This window comes from Dromiciops gliroides, chromosome 1 (assembly GCF_019393635.1).
Source record: "Dromiciops gliroides isolate mDroGli1 chromosome 1, mDroGli1.pri, whole genome shotgun sequence".
Taxonomy (NCBI): domain Eukaryota; kingdom Metazoa; phylum Chordata; class Mammalia; order Microbiotheria; family Microbiotheriidae; genus Dromiciops; species Dromiciops gliroides.
Window position 1 is genome coordinate 466,426,557 of NC_057861.1, and position 18,026 is coordinate 466,444,582.

Below are 18,026 nucleotides of genomic sequence, written 5' to 3' on the forward strand. Positions count from 1 at the left end.
CTTGTCTAATTAAATGACAATAAAACTGATGCTTTGATAAAGATGGGTGAATATTTAGAAAAATATAAAATACTCATGTGATAAAACCAATACTGTTATCAAGGTTTCTCTCATATCTTCCACTCCTCAGTGGTCCAGATGTAAATCAAGAATGAATCTATGCTCCCCTTGACACAGTAAATCACTGCACCCTGCCCTAATGTACAGATTATACTGAGACATGGGGGTGAGGAGATCAGGAGACATCTACAGAAGTCAAGTTCCACTGTGTCCTTGTTGTATATCCTCGCTATGTTAGAACTAAGTTACCTTTTTTTTGGCTTAGTGCTTCATTTTTGTCTCATCATCAATCCTAAACTAAAAAAGTACTGTTTAACAAGTCCTGCCACTGCTAAACGTAATGTATTTGGTAACTGGGATGAGATGAGATTTCACTGTCACTCAAATCATGATTGAACTGGAAGGATACTGCAAGTCTGGAGGGTGGGACATCAGAAGAATGGCAAGAGACCTTCTAAGACATTTATGGGGAATTCTTTCAATGGATATGAGCAGGATCCTGTTCATATCAAGCTATTAGCTCAGTGGGTGTTGAGAGAAGCTGCAAGAGAGGATAAAGCAAACAAACAAAAAAGAGAGGAAAAAGTATGAAGTATAGAATACTCTTGTTCTTATTAACCATCATTTAGAGATTGGACTGCCAGCATAATAAGACTGAATGTAAATTGGACCACCACATTCAGAAACTAAAGCCAGAGTTCTCTGACTTTCAATGAAAATTGAGAGGCAGCTAATGGAGTTAGTGGATGCAAAAACAGATCTCTATTGATGAGGTTGAGGACTGACAAGCCACAGATAAAACATCAGAATATACTATTCAACCTGGAGGCTTCAGTTTTGATGCATCATGCTGAAATCAAAGAACTCTGACAGGAGAATGAGAATGGAAATGAGTAGGAAACTTAGGGACTTCAAATGGTGGTTAAAAAAAAAGATTCAAGGAATTGGGTAGGTTGCATGAGAAGTTTAAACCTGATAAATCCCGGGAGCCAATGTTGAAACCTTCTCTGCAGCTGGGTTCCAGAGATCTAGTGAGCTCTCTATGGATTTATTATTACAGTTGGAAAAATTCAGACAGAGGCTCCAAATGAGGATTAACCATCTCCTTACCCCCTCTCCCAATTTTAGATAACTGAGATTTAGAATTATTCACACCTGGTCCCATAAAGATGAATTCCTACTGTAGCTGGGTTACCTGATGGAGATCTTCAAAAGAGGGCATGGAGTAACTAAAGGGAATGAGTTTGACAGATTGGGTCTATACACACATTCACAGAGCTTCACAAATTGTATGACTGGCTTGCCTTTGGCACTTAGATCCTACCTTCTTGGTGCAGCCTCCTAGAGAATGCCTTCAGATTTTAGCTCTATGTTTCCCCTAGGACACAACTATACCAGTGTAGGTAAAGCAATTAGTGAAGTTTGATTAATAAATTGAGGCATCCGGGAAAAAAATTGCTATTCGTGTGTAAATAGCTACTCCGGGAATGAGGGTAGGAGTTATAAAGCCTACTCCTCTGCTGGGTGGACAAAGAACAATGACATCCCCTCCTGGAGGAAGCTTTGGGTATGCTCTGGAAACACTGGGCAAAAAGAATGCAATAAATGACCCAGCTCATGGAGGTGCTAATAAAACCATACAGGTATTTAACACCAGGACACAGAGTCCCTTCGTCCTGCTCAAGCCTAAGGCCTTCTCTAAAGCCCTAGCCACATTTGTGCCATTCAAGGAAGGCTACAGAGGAGAGGCCAATGGAGAATGGCAATTATGAGCTCTGGGGAGGCAATATCTGCACAGGCCTTTTCAGCAACATCTATGCATCTTGTATGGATATGACTAAATTGGCAACCTTAGAGTTACCCAAACTGTGCTATGTAGTTAAGAGCGAACCAATATCAAGTAGGAGTTGGGGAAGGAGAGAGTGAAAAATATTTCTTCTCTAGTGAAGGAATTGAAAGAACGTGTTCAAAATAGATTTGGCTGAATTTTGTTAAAAACAATTTTCTTTACAACAACTTTGTGTGGACGTGAAGAAGGCAGAATTGCAAGGAGCTAAGCAAAGTCATTACACCCAACACTATAGCTGGTCCGGATCTCATCAGTGTTATGGTCCAGTAAGAGTATGGTATTATTGGCCTCAGTAGAAGCAGTTTGCTATCACTTAGGAAGTAGTCCAATAAATATTTTATTGTTTTTTTGCAGGGCAATGAGGGTTAAGTGACTTGCCCAGGGTCATACAGCTAGTAAGTGTCAGGTGTCTGAGGCTGAATTTGAACTCAGGTCCTCCTGAATCCAGAGCTGGTGCTTTATCCACTGCGCCACCTAGCTGCCACCCCCCTCAATAAATATTTTATATTAAAAATCATTAACTATAACAAATTTATTATCTGTCCTGTGACCCTGATGCTCCTAGTACTATTCTTATTCAGTCACTGTCTTGTATCAGAAAAAATATGTCACTAACTATAATAGAAGTGTCATCATTTGTGCTGTGTCTCATATTCCTGACGCTCCTCTGGTTCTTCATCACTATCATGCATTAAAACCCACTGTCAACTGCAAAGATTTGTTATCACTCACCACATGGACCAGAATATTGAGATCTAAGATTTAGTCCTTCTAACAGGAATAACTTAGGATTGCTAGTTTTTGTCTTCCTCCACATTTTCCTCTTTCCTCTTTTTCTTTATGCTGACTCTTTTGGAAGCTGTATTTCTTTTTCTTTTCCCCTTCGTACTGCCTATGCCAGGAGGGCATAGTAAAAGCCCTGATAAATGGTAGAAGGTCCTCTAGAAGATCCTTGTGATGAGGAGGGTATGTGATAGGATCATTACTACGGTTTCTCCTTTCTCTCCAATTGGACTATGCTAGGGCAGGACTCAAGCTCTGCCTCTCACGATGCCATTTCGTTGTGGCCTCTATCTGGCATGGCTTTCTGGTCACCAAGGGGCATAAAGGTTTCATCCAAATTGAGTCAAGGCTCCTCTGACTTGGTGGGTGACTGAAGACCATGCCAGTCACCATGACTTACAGAAGTTATGTACCACTGTATCCTTGTTGCATGTCCCAGCTATGTTAAGCCTAAGTAAATCTCCTATTGTTCACTGCTCAGTGACTTAGAAGTGCCTCATTTTATCCCAACATCAAACCTGAACTAGCATGATGTTGAAATCAGGCTCACCCTTATAACAACTCAGAATAAAGAAATAGATTATTTAAATTACCTAACACCAGAAAAAAAGTAATTGAACAGTAAGCCAAAAAGTATTTAGTGCTACTACTTGCTAGGAACTGTGCTAAGCAATGGGATTAAAAAAAAAAAGGTCTGGGAGGGGGAGGCCAAAAAGCAATACTTTGCTCAAGAAAAATATATTCTAATGGAGAAAACAGCATGTAAATAAATAGCTAGGCATATATAAGATAAATACAGAGAAGGTTAAGGTAATTAGAAAGAAGATATTATTCCAATTAAATTAGAAAGAGGCATGGATTAGCAGCTGGAGGGTGAGGAGGCTGGGAAAGGTCTTTTAGAGAAGGGGAAGATATGGGCTAGGTCTGTAAAGAAGGCAAGGAGACTAAGAGGCAAAGGTGAAGGGGCAGAGTATTCCAGGCATGGGGAACAGCAACCTTAAAGGCACAACATCAGGAAATGAAGTATCAGAAAACGAAGAATTGAAAGTAAGACTGTAATTCAGGGAGGGAAGAAAAGTGTAAGAAGGCTGGAAAGATAGAAAAGAGACATAGTACAAAGCACTTTAAAAGCCAAAGAGATTATTGTATATTTTATCCTGTAGTTAATAGGCATCCATGGAGCTCACCGAGCAGGAAAAAGACCAGTTATATGTTCTCTATAGCAGGAGGCCAGGGGTTGGGTGGGGGTGTTGGGGATGGAGGTGGGAAATGACCTTTGTATCTTACAGAAGAATGATTTTGAGCATCAAGAGATTTGAGGCAGGGTAGAGCTAAATGGCAAAGTAAAGACTGGGACACCTGAGTGCGCCGAAATTTCCCTCCAAATGATGTTAAAATAACAGCTCAAAACAAATTCTGGAGTGGCAGAACCAACAAAAAGTGAACAAAGTGAAACATTTTTCCAGCCCAAGACAACTTAGAAGGTTAGCAAGAGAGGTCTGTCTCACTAGGGTGAGTTGGAGTGCTGTTTAGCCCAGCAGACCATGCCCTGGCAAGCCACTGGAAAGGGAGTCCCTGGGGGTGACTTACTGTTGGACTACCTGAAAACCATGATCAAAAAAAGAAGCTGGACATCATATTGCAAGAAATTATGAAGGAAAACTGCCCTGATATCCCAGAACCAGAGGGTAAAATAGAGATCCCAAAATGAAAACTCTCAAGAATATTCTAGTTAAATTCCAGAGCTCCCGGTCAAAGAGAAAATATTGCAAGGGAGGGGAGACAACAAAAAACAATTCAAATACTAAAAAGCCACAGTCAGGATAACACAAGGTTTAGCAGCTTCTACATTAAAGGATTTGAAGGCTTGGAATATTATATTCTGGAGGGCAAAGGAACTGGGATTAAAACCAAGAATCACCTACCCAGCAAAACAGTATAATCTTCCAGGGGAAAAAATGGGAATTCAATGAAAGAGAGGACTTTCAGACATTCTTGATGAAAAGACCAGAGCTGAATAGAAAATTTGACTTTCAAATGCAAGACTCTAGAGAAGCATAAAAAGGTAAACAGAAAAAAGAAATCATAAAGGATATTAAAAGGTTAAATTGTTTACATTCCTACATGAGGAGATGATACTTGCAACTCATAAGAACTTTCTCATTATCAGGGCAGCTGGATGGATATTTAAACAGAGGGCACAGGTATGGGTTGAATATGAAAGGATAATATCTTTTTTTTTTTTTTTTTTTTTTTTTTTTTAGTGAGGCAATTGGGGTTAAGTGACTTGCCCAGGGTCACACAGCTAGTAAGTGTTAAGTGTCTGAGGCCGGATTTGAACTCAGGTACTCCTGACTCCAGGGCCGGTGCTCTATCCACTGTGCCATCTAGCTGCCCCGGATAATATCTTTTAAAAAATAAAATTAAGGGGTGAGAGGGAATGCATGGGAGAAAGGGAAAAGGGAGAGGGGTAGAATGGGGTAAAGTATTTCACATAAAATAAGCAAGAGGGGGCAGCTAGGTGGAGCAGTGGATAAAGCACCAGCCCTGGATTCAGGAGGACCTGAGTTCAAATCCTGACTCAGATACTTGATACTTACTAGCCTGAGCAAGTCACTTAGCCTTCATTGCTGAAGAAGAAGCAGCAGCAGCAAGAAAAAGCTTATACAGTAGAAGGGAAGATGGGGGAGGTTCTAGAGAGTGAGTGAACCTTACCAAATGCAGAAAAGCAGAAATATTAAATGCATCTTTCCCAGATCATAACGCAACAAAAATTACATTCGATAAAGGGCTGTGGAAATTATAAAGAGAAGGGATACAGCCAAAGAAATACCTGGGGAAAATTTATGTCTCTAAATGTTTATATCAATAACACAGAGCAAGAGCTGATCAATGAATTGGGCATGCAACTAAAGAAACTAGAAAAAGAACAAATTAAAAATCCCCAATTAAACACCAAATTGGAAGTCTTAAAATTCAAAAGAGAGATTAATAAATTTGAGAATATTAAACCCATTAAACTAGAAGCTGGTTTTATGGGGAAAAAATAAAATAGATAAACTATTCATTAATCTGATGAATAACAATTAAGAAAACCAAATTACCAGTATCAAAAATGAAAAGGGTGAATTCACCACCAATGAAGATGAAATTAAATTATAAGAGGCTATTTCACCAAATTACATGCTAATACATCTAACAATCTAAGTGAAACTGATGAATATTTACAAAAATATAAATTGCCCAGATTAACATCAGAAGAAATAGAATACTTAAATAACCCTATCTTAGAAAAAGAAATTGAACAAGCCATCAATAAACTTCCTAAGAAAAAAAAATCTCAGGACCAGATGCATTCACAAGAGAATTCTACCAAACATTTAAAAAACAAACAATTCAAACACTATATAAACTATTTGGGAAAATAGGCAAAGAAGGAGTCCTACCAAATTCCTTTCTCGACACATTTATGGTGCTGATACCTAAACCAGGAAGAGCTAAAACAGAGAAAGAAAACTATAGACCAATTTCCCCCATGAATACTGATGCAAAATTTTAAATAAAACAGTAGCGACTTGAATTATAGCAATATTATCACAAAGATCATACACTAAGAGCAGGTCAGAATTATACCAGGAAAGCAGGCTGGTTCAATATTAGGAGAAACTATTAGCATAATTGACAGTAACAAAGCCAACAGAATATATGATTATATCAATAGATGCAGAAAAAACCTTTGACAAAATACAACACTAGTTCCTATTAAAAACTCTAAAAAGTATAGAAATAAATGGAGCTTTCCTTAAATTTATAAGTAGTATTTATCTAAAACCAACAGCAAGTATTATCTGTAATAGGGATAAACTAAAAAGCTTCTAATAAGATCAGGGGGTGAGGAAGGTGTCCATTATGCGCAACTATTAGTCAATTTTGTACTAGAAACATTAGCTATCATAATAAGAAAAAGAAATTGAAGAAATTAGAATAGGCAATGAGGAAACAAAAGAATCACTTTTTGCAGACCATACAATGGTATACTTAGAGAATCCTTGAGAATCAATTAAAAAACTAGTCAAAATAATGAACAACTTCAGCAAATTTGTGGGATACAAAATAAACCCACAAAATCATCAGCATTTCTACATATTACCAACTGAGGAATTAATTTTTGATTCTATTTTTATATTTTATTTTATTCTATAATTTTATCCTGTAACCATATTCTGCTTGCTCTATAAAAAGCCTGGGTTTCCTTCTCTGTCTCTGAGAGGTTACCTGTGCTAAGTTCAGCCTCTTCCTTTCTGAAGTTAGATATTAAAATTTAAGATTTCTCACAGTGAACTATCAAGTCTAAAGAAAAACTGTTCTTAATAATCTCTTAAAATATTATCTCAGCATTTCCAACAAGGTTTGTGGGGTATCTTTGAGAAGGTAGGCTGACCTTGTACCTGACCATATCCCATCTCTGACAATTAAGGTCATCTTATCTAATTTCCCAGTTGCCAGGAAGTCAGCCCTCATTAGTAACCTCAGAATGAAGTTAGGACCCATAAAATTCACAAAAGCATTTTTTGAGAGAGAGAGAGAGGGAGAGAGTTGGTTAATTCCCAATCTGGGGGCTATACCTGCTTTCTTTGATGAAAAAAAAAGTAATTTCTCACCTCTGTAATATTGGCCAATTACATGATTTTTATTATGTTCTTTATTCTATGCTTATAAAAATGTGTTGTGCCCTCAAATTGGGATCTTTTGGTCAGAGGTGGGGCAATTTGATCCATACTTTATTATAAGGTGGCACTCCCCAATTAATAAATGAGTATCTTGCTTAAAGGATTTCTTAGTTTATGCTTTGTTGAATTTCCTTGCAACACAGCAAGTCTAGCAGGAAAAGACAGAGAAATTCCATTTAAAATACTGTAGATAATAAAATACTTGGGAGGCCTTATTGTACCAAGACAAAACCAGGAACTATATGAACACAATTATAAACACTTTAGCCCAAATAAAGCCAATCTAAAGAACTGGGTAAGCTAAACTAATATCTAAAAATGACCATTCTACCATAAATTAATTTGTATAATTAATCCGTGCCATACCAATCAAACTACCAAAATTATTTATAGAGCTAGAAAAAAATTCATCTAGAAAAACAAAAGGTCCAGAATATCATGGGAATCCACAAAGGAAAAATTAAAAACAAAACATGAAAGAAAATAGCTTAGCCATACCAGATCTCAAACTATATTACAAAGCAATAATCGTCAAAAACAATCCAGTACTGGCTAAGAAATAGAATGGTGGATCAGAGGAATAGATGAAGTACACAATAACACAGAAGCAAATGACTATAGTAAACTAATGTTTGAGAATCCAAAGATCCAAGCTTTGGGGACAAGACACTCACTATCTGACAAAACTTCTGGGAAAACTAGAAAGCAGTTTGACAGAAACTAGGCATAAACCACTATTCACCTGATATACTGATATAAGTACATGATTTTGACATGAAGAGTGATACCATAAGCAAATTAGGGAAGCATGGAATAGGTTTACCTGTCAGATCTATGGATAAGGGAAGATATAAGAGAACATTACCAATATACAAAATGGATAATTTTGATTACATTAAATTAAAAGGTTTTTGCATAAACAAAACACATGTAGCCGACATGAGAAGGAATGCGAAAACTGGAGGAAAAAAAATTTATACAGCGAGTTTCTCTGATAAAGTCCTCATTTCTCAAACATATAGAGAACCGAGTCAAATTTATAAGAATATGAGTCCTTCCCCAATTTATAAATAATCAAAGAATATGAAGAGGTAATTTTCATTTTCAGAGGTAGAAATATCTGTAGTCATATAAAAATGCTCTAAATCACTATTGATTAGAGAATGCAAATTAAAACACCTCACATCCATCAAATTGACCATATGACATAAAGGAAAATCACAAATTCTGGAGGGCTTATGGGAAAATTGGACACTAATGCACTGTTGGTAGAGTTGTGAGCTGATCTATCCATTCTGGAAAACAATTTGGAAACTATGCCCAAAGGGCTATAAAAACTGTGCATACTCTCGGACCCAGCAATACCACAACTAAGTCTATATCCCAAAGTGATCCAAAAAAAGGGGGGGAAAGGACCTATTTGTAGAAAATATTTATAGCAGCTTTTTGTGGCAGCAAAGAATTAGAAATTATGGTTATGTCCATTAAAATGGTAAAGATTGAAGATTGTTGTGGTATATGATTGTGATGGAATACTACTGGTGCTATAAGAAATGATGAGCAGGATGCTTTAAAAAAAAAAAACAACTGGAAGACTTACAACATGAACTAATGTAAAGTGAAGTGAGCAGAACCAGAAGAACATTGCACCCAGTAACAGCAATTGTATGAGGAGCATTGTGAATGACTAAGCTATTTTCAGCAAAAAAAATGATCTAAGACAATTCAGAAAGACCCAAGAAAAAATGGCTATCTACCTCCTCCAGAGAAAGAAGGGATGGAATGTGAATGCACATTGAAGCATACTTTTTAAAAAACCTTTATTTTTCTTGGTTTGGGGGGTGGTCTGGTTTTTTCTTTCCCAACATGACTAAAATAAAAAAAATGTTTTGTGTAACTGCACACATATAACCTATATCAAATTCCTTGCCTTCTCAATGCTGGGGGAGGGGTAGGAGAGAAGGAGAGAATTTAGAACTCAAAATTTAAAAAAATTAAAATGTTTTACATGGGATTGGAAAAACATAAATATTTAAGAAATTTTTAAAAAGAGATTTGAAGCAGCTATCGCAATAGTCCAAGAGAAGGCAGATAAGGGCCTGAACTACAAAGTTGCTGTATGAGTACAGAGAATATGACATGTTGGGAAGCTAGAAATATCAAGACTGAAAAAAATAACAAGAAACAATAAGTGTAGGACATGTCAGCATTTTGTTAATTCAGTTTTAATGTTAGGATGAAATGAAGAATTCACAGGTCACTGAATAGTTAAAAAAATATTTACTTAGCCCTAATATGGAAAGGGTATACAAACAAGGGTACAGGAGCAGTAGCTTTGTTGCTTGTTGTGTGTGTGGGGGGGACCCTAGCCTATTCCATGTTGGGAAGGGGAAGGGGAAGGGGAAGAAAAGTCAATAGATATTTATCAGTTCTACCACAGTGTGAGACGAGGAAGAAGTCAGAGATGATACTCAGGTTATGGGCCTGTGTGATTAGGAAGATGGCGGTACTCTAGAGAGTAGTTGGGAAGTTCAGAACGTGGGAGGAAATAATGAGTTCTGTTTTGGAAAATACTGGATTTAAGATGCCTACATGACACCTAATCAAAAGAGGAAACTGGAGGTGTGAATGTAGCTCAGTGGAAAGATTATGGCTGGATACATAGATTTAAGTGTTGTCTCTATAGAGATTTTTTTTTTTTTTTAGTGAGGCAATTGGGTTTTAAGTGACTTGCCCAGGGTGTCACACAGCTAATAAGTGTTAAGTGTCTGAGGCCAGATTTGAACTCAGGTAGTCCTGGATCCAGGGCCGGTGCTCTTTCCACTGCGCCACCTAGCTGCCCCTCTATAGAGATTTTAATCAACAGGAGCTTAGATCACCTAATGAGAGAGTATAGAGGCAGAAGGGAAGCAGGGCCAAGACAAAGCCTTGGGAGATAGCCATAGTTAGAGGACATGACATGTATGAAGAACCAGCAAAGGAAACTTTTTCAGGGAAAGTTGGTTAGATAGAAGGGAAACTAGATGAGATTAGCATCACAGAGAACATACAGAAAGAAAAGGCAATCTACAGTATCAAATGCTGAAGAAATGTCAAAAGGTGGTAGTGATTGGGAAGACCCTGGACCAGATGGATTCACAAATGAGTTCTATCAGCATTCCAAGAACAATTAATTCCAATATTATGTATGCAATTTTCAAAAATAAGAAAAGGGATCCTCCTTGTTGTAGACATGCTTCTAAAGCCTCTACCCTATTAATTCAATGTTGCGATGAAATGGAGCACTTGTGAATCACTGAATATTTGAGTTAAGAGAGACAATCTGAATGGTGTGGTTTGCCACAAGTAAAGGCTAATGGCTATCTAACATGATGTAAGGCAAATTGTATTTGACTAGGCATTAGGAGAATTCTTTTCTTTTCTTTTCTTTTTTTAAAGTGAGGCAATTGGGGTTAAGTGACTTGCCCAGGGTCACACAGCTAGTAAGTGTTAAGTGTCTGAGGCCAGATTTAAACTCAGGTACTCCTGACTCCAGGGCCAGTGCTCTATCCACTGCGCCACCTAGCTGCCCCAAGAATTATTTTCTAATCTGAATTTTACCAGTAAGTACATGTGACCTTGATCAAGTCACTTTATCTCATTTCTTTTTGGCAGGGCAATGAGGGTTAAGTGACTTGCCCAGGGTCACACAGCTAGTGTCAAGTGTCTGAGGCTGGATTTGAACTCAGGTCCTCCTAAATCCAGGGATAGTGCTTTATCTACTGCAGTACTTAGCTGCCCCCTCACTCCATCTCTCTTAACCTCATTTTCCCAACCTGTTAAAATAAGCAAGTATCCAAAGCTCCTGTAAAGTCAAAATGGGTACAAGATCTAGACATAAAGGGTGATACCATAGGCAATTAGAAAAGGAATAGTTTACTTGTCAGAACTATGGAAAGGGGAAGAATTTATGACCAAAGATGAGATAGAGAACATTATGAAATTCAGAGTGAATCATTCTGACTACATTAAATTAATAAGTTTTTGTACAAACAAAACCAATGCAAACAAGATTAGAAAGAAAGCAGAAAAAAAAAAAGAAAAAAGGAAAGCAGAAAGCTAGGAAACAATTTTTACAGACAGCATTTCTGATAAATGCCTCATATCTAAAATACATAGAGAAGTGAATCAAATATATAAGAATACAAGTCATTCCCCAATTGAGAAATGGTCAAAGGATATGAAGAGTTTTCAGATGATGAAATTAAAGCTATCTACAGCCATATGATAAAATGTTCTCAATCACTACTGATTAGAGAGATGCAAATTAAAATTACTCTGGGGTACCACCTCACACCTATCCAATTGGCCAATATGACAAAAAAGGAAAATGATAAATGTTGGAGAAGATGTGGGAAAATTGGAACATTCACATACACTGTTGGTGGAGCTGTGAACTGATCTAACCATTCTGGAGAGCAATTTGGAACCATGCCCCAAAGGCTTTAAAACTGTGCATACCCTTTGACCCAGAAATACCACTACTAGGTCTATATCCCAAAGAGATCATAAAAAAGGAAAAAGGACCCACTTGTACAAAAATATTTATAGCTGCTCTTTTTGTAGTAGCAAAGAATTGGAAATTGAGGGGATGCCCATCAGTTGGGGAATAGCTAAACAAATTGTGGTATATGAATATTGTGCTGTAAGAAATGATAAGCAAATGGATTTCAGAAAAACCTGGAAAGACTTACATGAATTGATCCTGAGTGAAATGAGCAGAACCAAGAGAACTGTACACAGTATCAACAACATTATGTGATGATCAACTGTAATAGACCTAACTCTTCTCAGCAATACAATGATCCAAGACAATTCCAAAAGACTTATGGTGGAAAAAGCTCTCCACATTCAGAAAAAGGACTATGGAGTCTGAATGCAGATTGAAGTATACTATTTTCACTTTTGTTGTTGCTTTTTTGTTATTATTCTTGTTTATTCTTTCTTGCTTTTTTTTCCTTTTGTTCTGATTAATGTGAAAATATGTTTAACATGATAGTAATGTATAACCTATATCAAATTGCTTGCTGGCCTCGGGATGGGGGAGGGAAAAAAGAGTGGTAGAAAAATTTGTAACTCAAAAACTATCTTTACAATTAAGAAAAATTAAAAATTAAAAATTTTTAAAATTTCCTTCTAGAATAAAACCTTCTATTTCTAGAGAAAACGTGAAAGGAAAACATGGTCATTGTAACATAAATATTCCCATTACAGGAAATTCATAGAATATTAGAATTGTAAAAGATGTTCAAATTAATGCAATTCAGTTTTATATTTGAGGAAACTAAAGTACAACTGCCTTAACCAAGGTCACACAAGTCAACACAGCAGAGATTATAATACAGGCCTTCTAATTCCCAGTTTTGTTGTGCTGTTCCTGAAGAATGTTCTACTTCAAGGTCTCAGTACAAAGCTTTTCAGAAGTTAAAACTGGAGATTTCTGGCTAATATGGTTGTCTTAACAAAAAAGCAGATTGCTCAGCTGCCACATATTTGCTCTTTATATATATATATAGCCCTTTAGTTGGCAACAGACCAAAAAAGGTCAAGAAATTCAATTAGAAATTACAGAGACTTCAGTTACTCCAGAACTACACAAGAGGGTCATCTAGAAGCCTGAGGGCAAAAAGGGAAAAGGAGTTGCTAGCAAAGTCAGTGACTTTACACCATAGTCTCAAAATGGAACCAGAGACTGGCAAGAGACACATGTAGCCTGCAAAACTCAGTATCTGAAGGAAGCAAGAACCAGACTATCTAGAAAAAGTCCAAAGGTGATCAGTGAGCCCCAAGTTGGGGCCTTTGGAAGTACCAGAGTGTACCAAGTAGAGCAAGCAACCAATGTAATCCTGATATATTTAGAGGAGACCAAGGCAAGTAGTTGTCCTGAGACATGTCCTGAGATGCCACAAAGAGACAAAAGATACCCTGATTCTCAAAAATCTGAATGGAGGTAGAGTAGGGTTCAACACAGGAATTCTAATGATCCCAGACAAGACCAAGTAAGACTTACCACCCTTCCCAAAAGCACACTCAAAGCACCAATTCAGGAAGCTAGGAAGATGAATAAATCAGAGAAAATACCATTAGTATAAAAATATTATTGAAAATGTAGAGATCCTCTAAAAAGGATAGAATAATTCTATAACAAATTCAGAGATTCTAAGAAAAAAATACTTTCCAAAAGGACTACATTAAAACCTAGAAGAAAGGAAGCAAGAGATTTTTAAAAATGAATAAAAGCTCTAGAGAAAAGAAAATGAAAAGAAGAGTTATAGTGTATTAAGAGTAAAGTGGTAAAACTTATCCTAGAAATGGAGTTTGGGGAAACTAGAATAAACAAACAAAAATCAATGACTCCACAAGACCAGCAGAACATTCTAAGAAACTATGATAAAAACAAAGCCTGTACTCTGTATTTCAAGAAGAGATGAAGAAAATTGCTCGTACCTATCCAAAACCTGAAAGAATCTCCAAAAGGAAAAACCCTAGAAATATTATGGTCAAAATCCAAAGCTCATCAAAGAAAAATACTAATTGGTAGAGCTCTGAATTGTAACACCAACTGGAAAGCAATTTAAGTGAACTAAAATGCTGATAACTTTGGGACACCCCCCCCAAGAAAGGTCTCTAAATACATCAAATATTTAGAAAAGCTTTTTGTGTGTGTCTGTGTGTGTGATAGCAAAAAACTGGAAAAAAACCCACATTCATCAAGTGTGTATGGGCTAAACAAAATGTGGTACGTGAATGAAATAGAATGCTGGTTGTCCTTTGTGCTTGAAGAGGACCAAAATGACATCACTATGTCCAAGTCAAGGTACAGTGTGTCCAACTGTGGCTGATCGGGCCAACAAAAGCTCAGAATGTTCTACTGCAAGTTGGGGACAAATAGTCCGGAGTGGAGATGTCTCTAAATTTGCAAATCTCACATTTCTATGAAATAAAATATTTCTATGCTGTAAGAAATGATGAATATTTATAAATACAGTGAAGCCTGGAAAGATTTACATGACTGATGAAGAGTAAAGTAAGCAGAGTAAAGAAAGGAATATATAAAATATATAATTCAAAAAAGTAAGTGAAAACAAAAACCAGCAAAGAATCAAAAGAAAATGTGCAAATTACAAAGAACAAGTACGACTCCAAAAAATATATATAAGATATTTCATTCCCCCAACCTTTGCAGAGTTAAGAGGTACATTTGGGTGTGGTTCATTTTGAACATATTTTCAGACATTTTATATGCATGATCAGTTTTGCTGATTTTTTTCTCTCCCTTTTCTTTTTTTCTTTTCTTTAAAATAGTATCTGTGATATGGGACAGTTTTCCAGGGGTGGGAGTAGGAAAAGAAACTGGGAAAAATTTGGTAATGTAAAAAAAAAAGAAAGACATGAATAAAAAATTGTCCTAAGAGGGGGAGAAGATAAGAGCAAAAAACTAGAATCTGGGGTAGTATCTTAGATTAAACAATTGAGAAATAGCTGAACAAATGTGATACCTGGATATAATCAAATATTCCTGATCATGACAGAAAAGATGATATCATAGTATCATGAATAATATGAAGTATAGTTAAAACAAACAAACAAAAAACCCTATCAGGATTAGCTAATGCATATATTAAAGTACTTTAGAAACATTTTTAAAAACTATAAATTCAAAAGTTTTTCTATTGGAATATAAGTTTCTTGAGGTAGGAAGCTGTGCCTTATTTATCTCTGCATCTTCCTCTAGTACTAGCCCAGTATTGTGCTTTAAAAAAAAATCTCTTATTGAAAAGGAAAGGAATTTTTTGTACCTTAGCAACTTTTAATTGCTAAGAACACAAGGGGGGTTACATTTTAATAGTGATTAATTGATGTTGGCCTAAGGGAAAAAAAATGTACATTTTAAGTCTGTGAAAGGAATTTTTGTTTTAAAGCAAAATAAGTATCCAGTGATTGTCTCCTACATGTAGAACAACATGATTCAAAAATCACAACTGATTCTATGAGGGATCTTCCTAATGAGGTTTACTTAAAATTCAAAGGGGATATCAAGGAGCCAAGTGTCTTACTTAGATACATTTAAAAATATTTAGTTAAAATGAATTTCTTAACCACTTATAAAATGACATTGGATGGTAACTTTCACCATAAAACTATTTTTATGACATTCAAAAGTTAATAAGTTGATCACAAATAAATGAGAATAAATTTATTGGCAATCTTCATTCTTCCCCTCACCCTAATTGCTACTTTGTTTTGTTTTGGGGATTGTTTAGCAGTATTTAAATTACCATATATCAATGGCACATTCTCCAGTAATGGCATTTACTTTATCAGAAATAGCCTCTCAAGGAAAGTTACTGAGAGACATTAACCATAAAAATGTTTTGACATCAAGATGGGAATAGTATTTGAGGGCATCATTCCAAGGTTGCTGAAGAAACTTTCAATATGTCTAAAGACTGAGTATAAAGACTCAGAGAGAGACTTGATAAACCCTGAAGCTTTCAGATGAAGGGAACATTATTTGATTTAGCAAGCCACATATGAAGTTTTTGGTCAGGATGTTCAAGTGATTAGAGGGCAGGAGCAAGTAATGGCAGGTAAGAAAGGCCACAGATAACTCAGTTAAAGAATTGATGCTTTAAGTAATTGACAGAGGGTGACACCTGAGCTCTAAATGATCCAAGATCTGAATGAATTCCACATTTGTTTCATTTTCAACCTGAACGGCTAGTTTCTATGAATTATACAAAAGGAAAATAAAAATGAAAAAATAAAAACTAAATTTAAGATCTGTATAGTTCTAGGTATCAAAAGATCTGTAGGTTATTCCAAGCTTTCCATTCCCTTCTCTTCTTCCACCCCCACGCCCCTACTGCCAAAAAGCAGGGTTTCAAAATAAAGTCATGACTAATGATTAATACCAAGAAACAAATTATACGTAACAACCCGTTTCCAAAATCTTAGACTCTTCCCTTCCTCGCCCCCCCCCCCCAAAGGCTATCTCACAGTTATTGAGGAAAACATGATGTGATTAACTAAACAGAATAACCAAATCCAGGGGGCAATAGCTAATTTCCACATAAAAACTTGGGAGTATTAAATTTAAAGATTTACAAGAACATTTTAAAAGACATTTTAAAAGATTTTTTAAAAAGAGAGCTTGAACAGCTGTACTTTGGAAACCACTGCTACCACCTCTTACCTACATGGGTTGGTATGTTTATATGTTTACTCGGAAACACTGAGAAATGATGACTATGACACAAACATGTGCAAGCACGCTCACATGCATTTTGAAGTAAAGAAGTAACAGAACTATAAGCACACAAGCACCAAAAGTCTTGGCACAGGTTCTGTGGGGAAGGGTTATCAGCTATGGTTGCACCAAGGACACCTGAGGAGCATGCATATATAAGAGAAAAGCAGCGTGCCTTCTCCAATACCACCCTGCTTTCTCCCGGGTTCTTACCTGGATCTGCAAGGGAACCAGACGAACTTTGCAGCGTTCGCTCACCAGGAAGCCCTTGGGCAGGTCTACATACTGGCCCCACTCTTCGGCAAAGAGCTGCACCACAAATTTGCGGTGCATGTCTATCTGGTCGCCGTAAAGGCTCAGGAACTTCTGGATAAGCAGTTCGTGGCCCGCGCCATGCGGCACGGTGGAGGGCCGGGCAAACACAGAGAAGCAGAAGAGCACCGGCACTGCACCCCCAGTTGACAGCGACCCCGGGGCCCCGCCGGCGCCACCACTGCTGCTGTTGTTGTGCAAGTGTGCAAGGGAAGCCGTCTCCGCCGCCGCCGCCATGTTCCCGGGCAGCTCCAGTGCACAGCTGAGCACGCTCTCTGTAGCTTCCTCTTTCTAAGGGAACAGCAACTGACTAACAGCTCCTCCTTTTCCTCTCGGTTTCTTGCCAACCAGGAGAGGGCTCCAGTCCCCAGCAACCAGAGAGAGGCGAAGAAGAGGAGGAGTCTCTCTGCTGCTTCTTTCCTCGGGATTCTCTCTCTGACCCTCCCTCCCCCACCGCAGCCCACCCCCACTTGCTCAGGGTGACAGGACCGGGGTGGGTGGCCGAGGAAGAGTTTCAGTGTTTGTCGGACTGCCCCGAGGCTTGCCGAAGAATCTCCCAAATACTGGACTTGAAACCCCTCGTCAAGACTTACACCTGTACGTAGGGCTCATCTTCACTAATCTTTTCTTTTCCACAAAGGACACCTAAAGACCTCCTGGGACTATGGCTCTTGCTTTGAACTGTGTCTCCATCTCTCTGTTCCTTCTCTGTCTTCCCAGACTTACTTTGTGAGGGATTTTCCGTTTTCCAAAGCAGAACTAGGATCCAAATAGCTTTTTAGAGATGAGCCTGGGAATGCGTGTGGCCCTTGTTACTACTACTGGGAAATGGGAATTGGAGTGACAGCTGTAGACCAATGCAGATAAGTGATACTGGTAACAGTCATATATTGAGTTCTCTGCTATAGCAGAATGCTTTTAACAAGCATGCAGTGTGGAAAGAACACTGGATTTGACATCAGAACCCGAGTTCAAATCCCTGCAATGCTATTTTGGGCCTCAG

General features: G+C 37.5%; 1 protein-coding gene across 1 annotated transcript in view; it reads right to left on the minus strand.

Annotated features, from left to right (window-relative positions):
• Positions 1–17,338, minus strand: part of ISOC1 (isochorismatase domain containing 1) — a 49,944-nt gene extending 32,606 nt beyond the window's left edge. Inside the window, 1 exon segment of the mRNA XM_044004612.1 lies at positions 16,925–17,338. Within this exon segment, the coding sequence (XP_043860547.1) occupies positions 16,925–17,260 (336 nt within the window). The 5' untranslated portion in view covers positions 17,261–17,338.
• Positions 17,339–18,026: the final 688 nt, after the last annotated feature.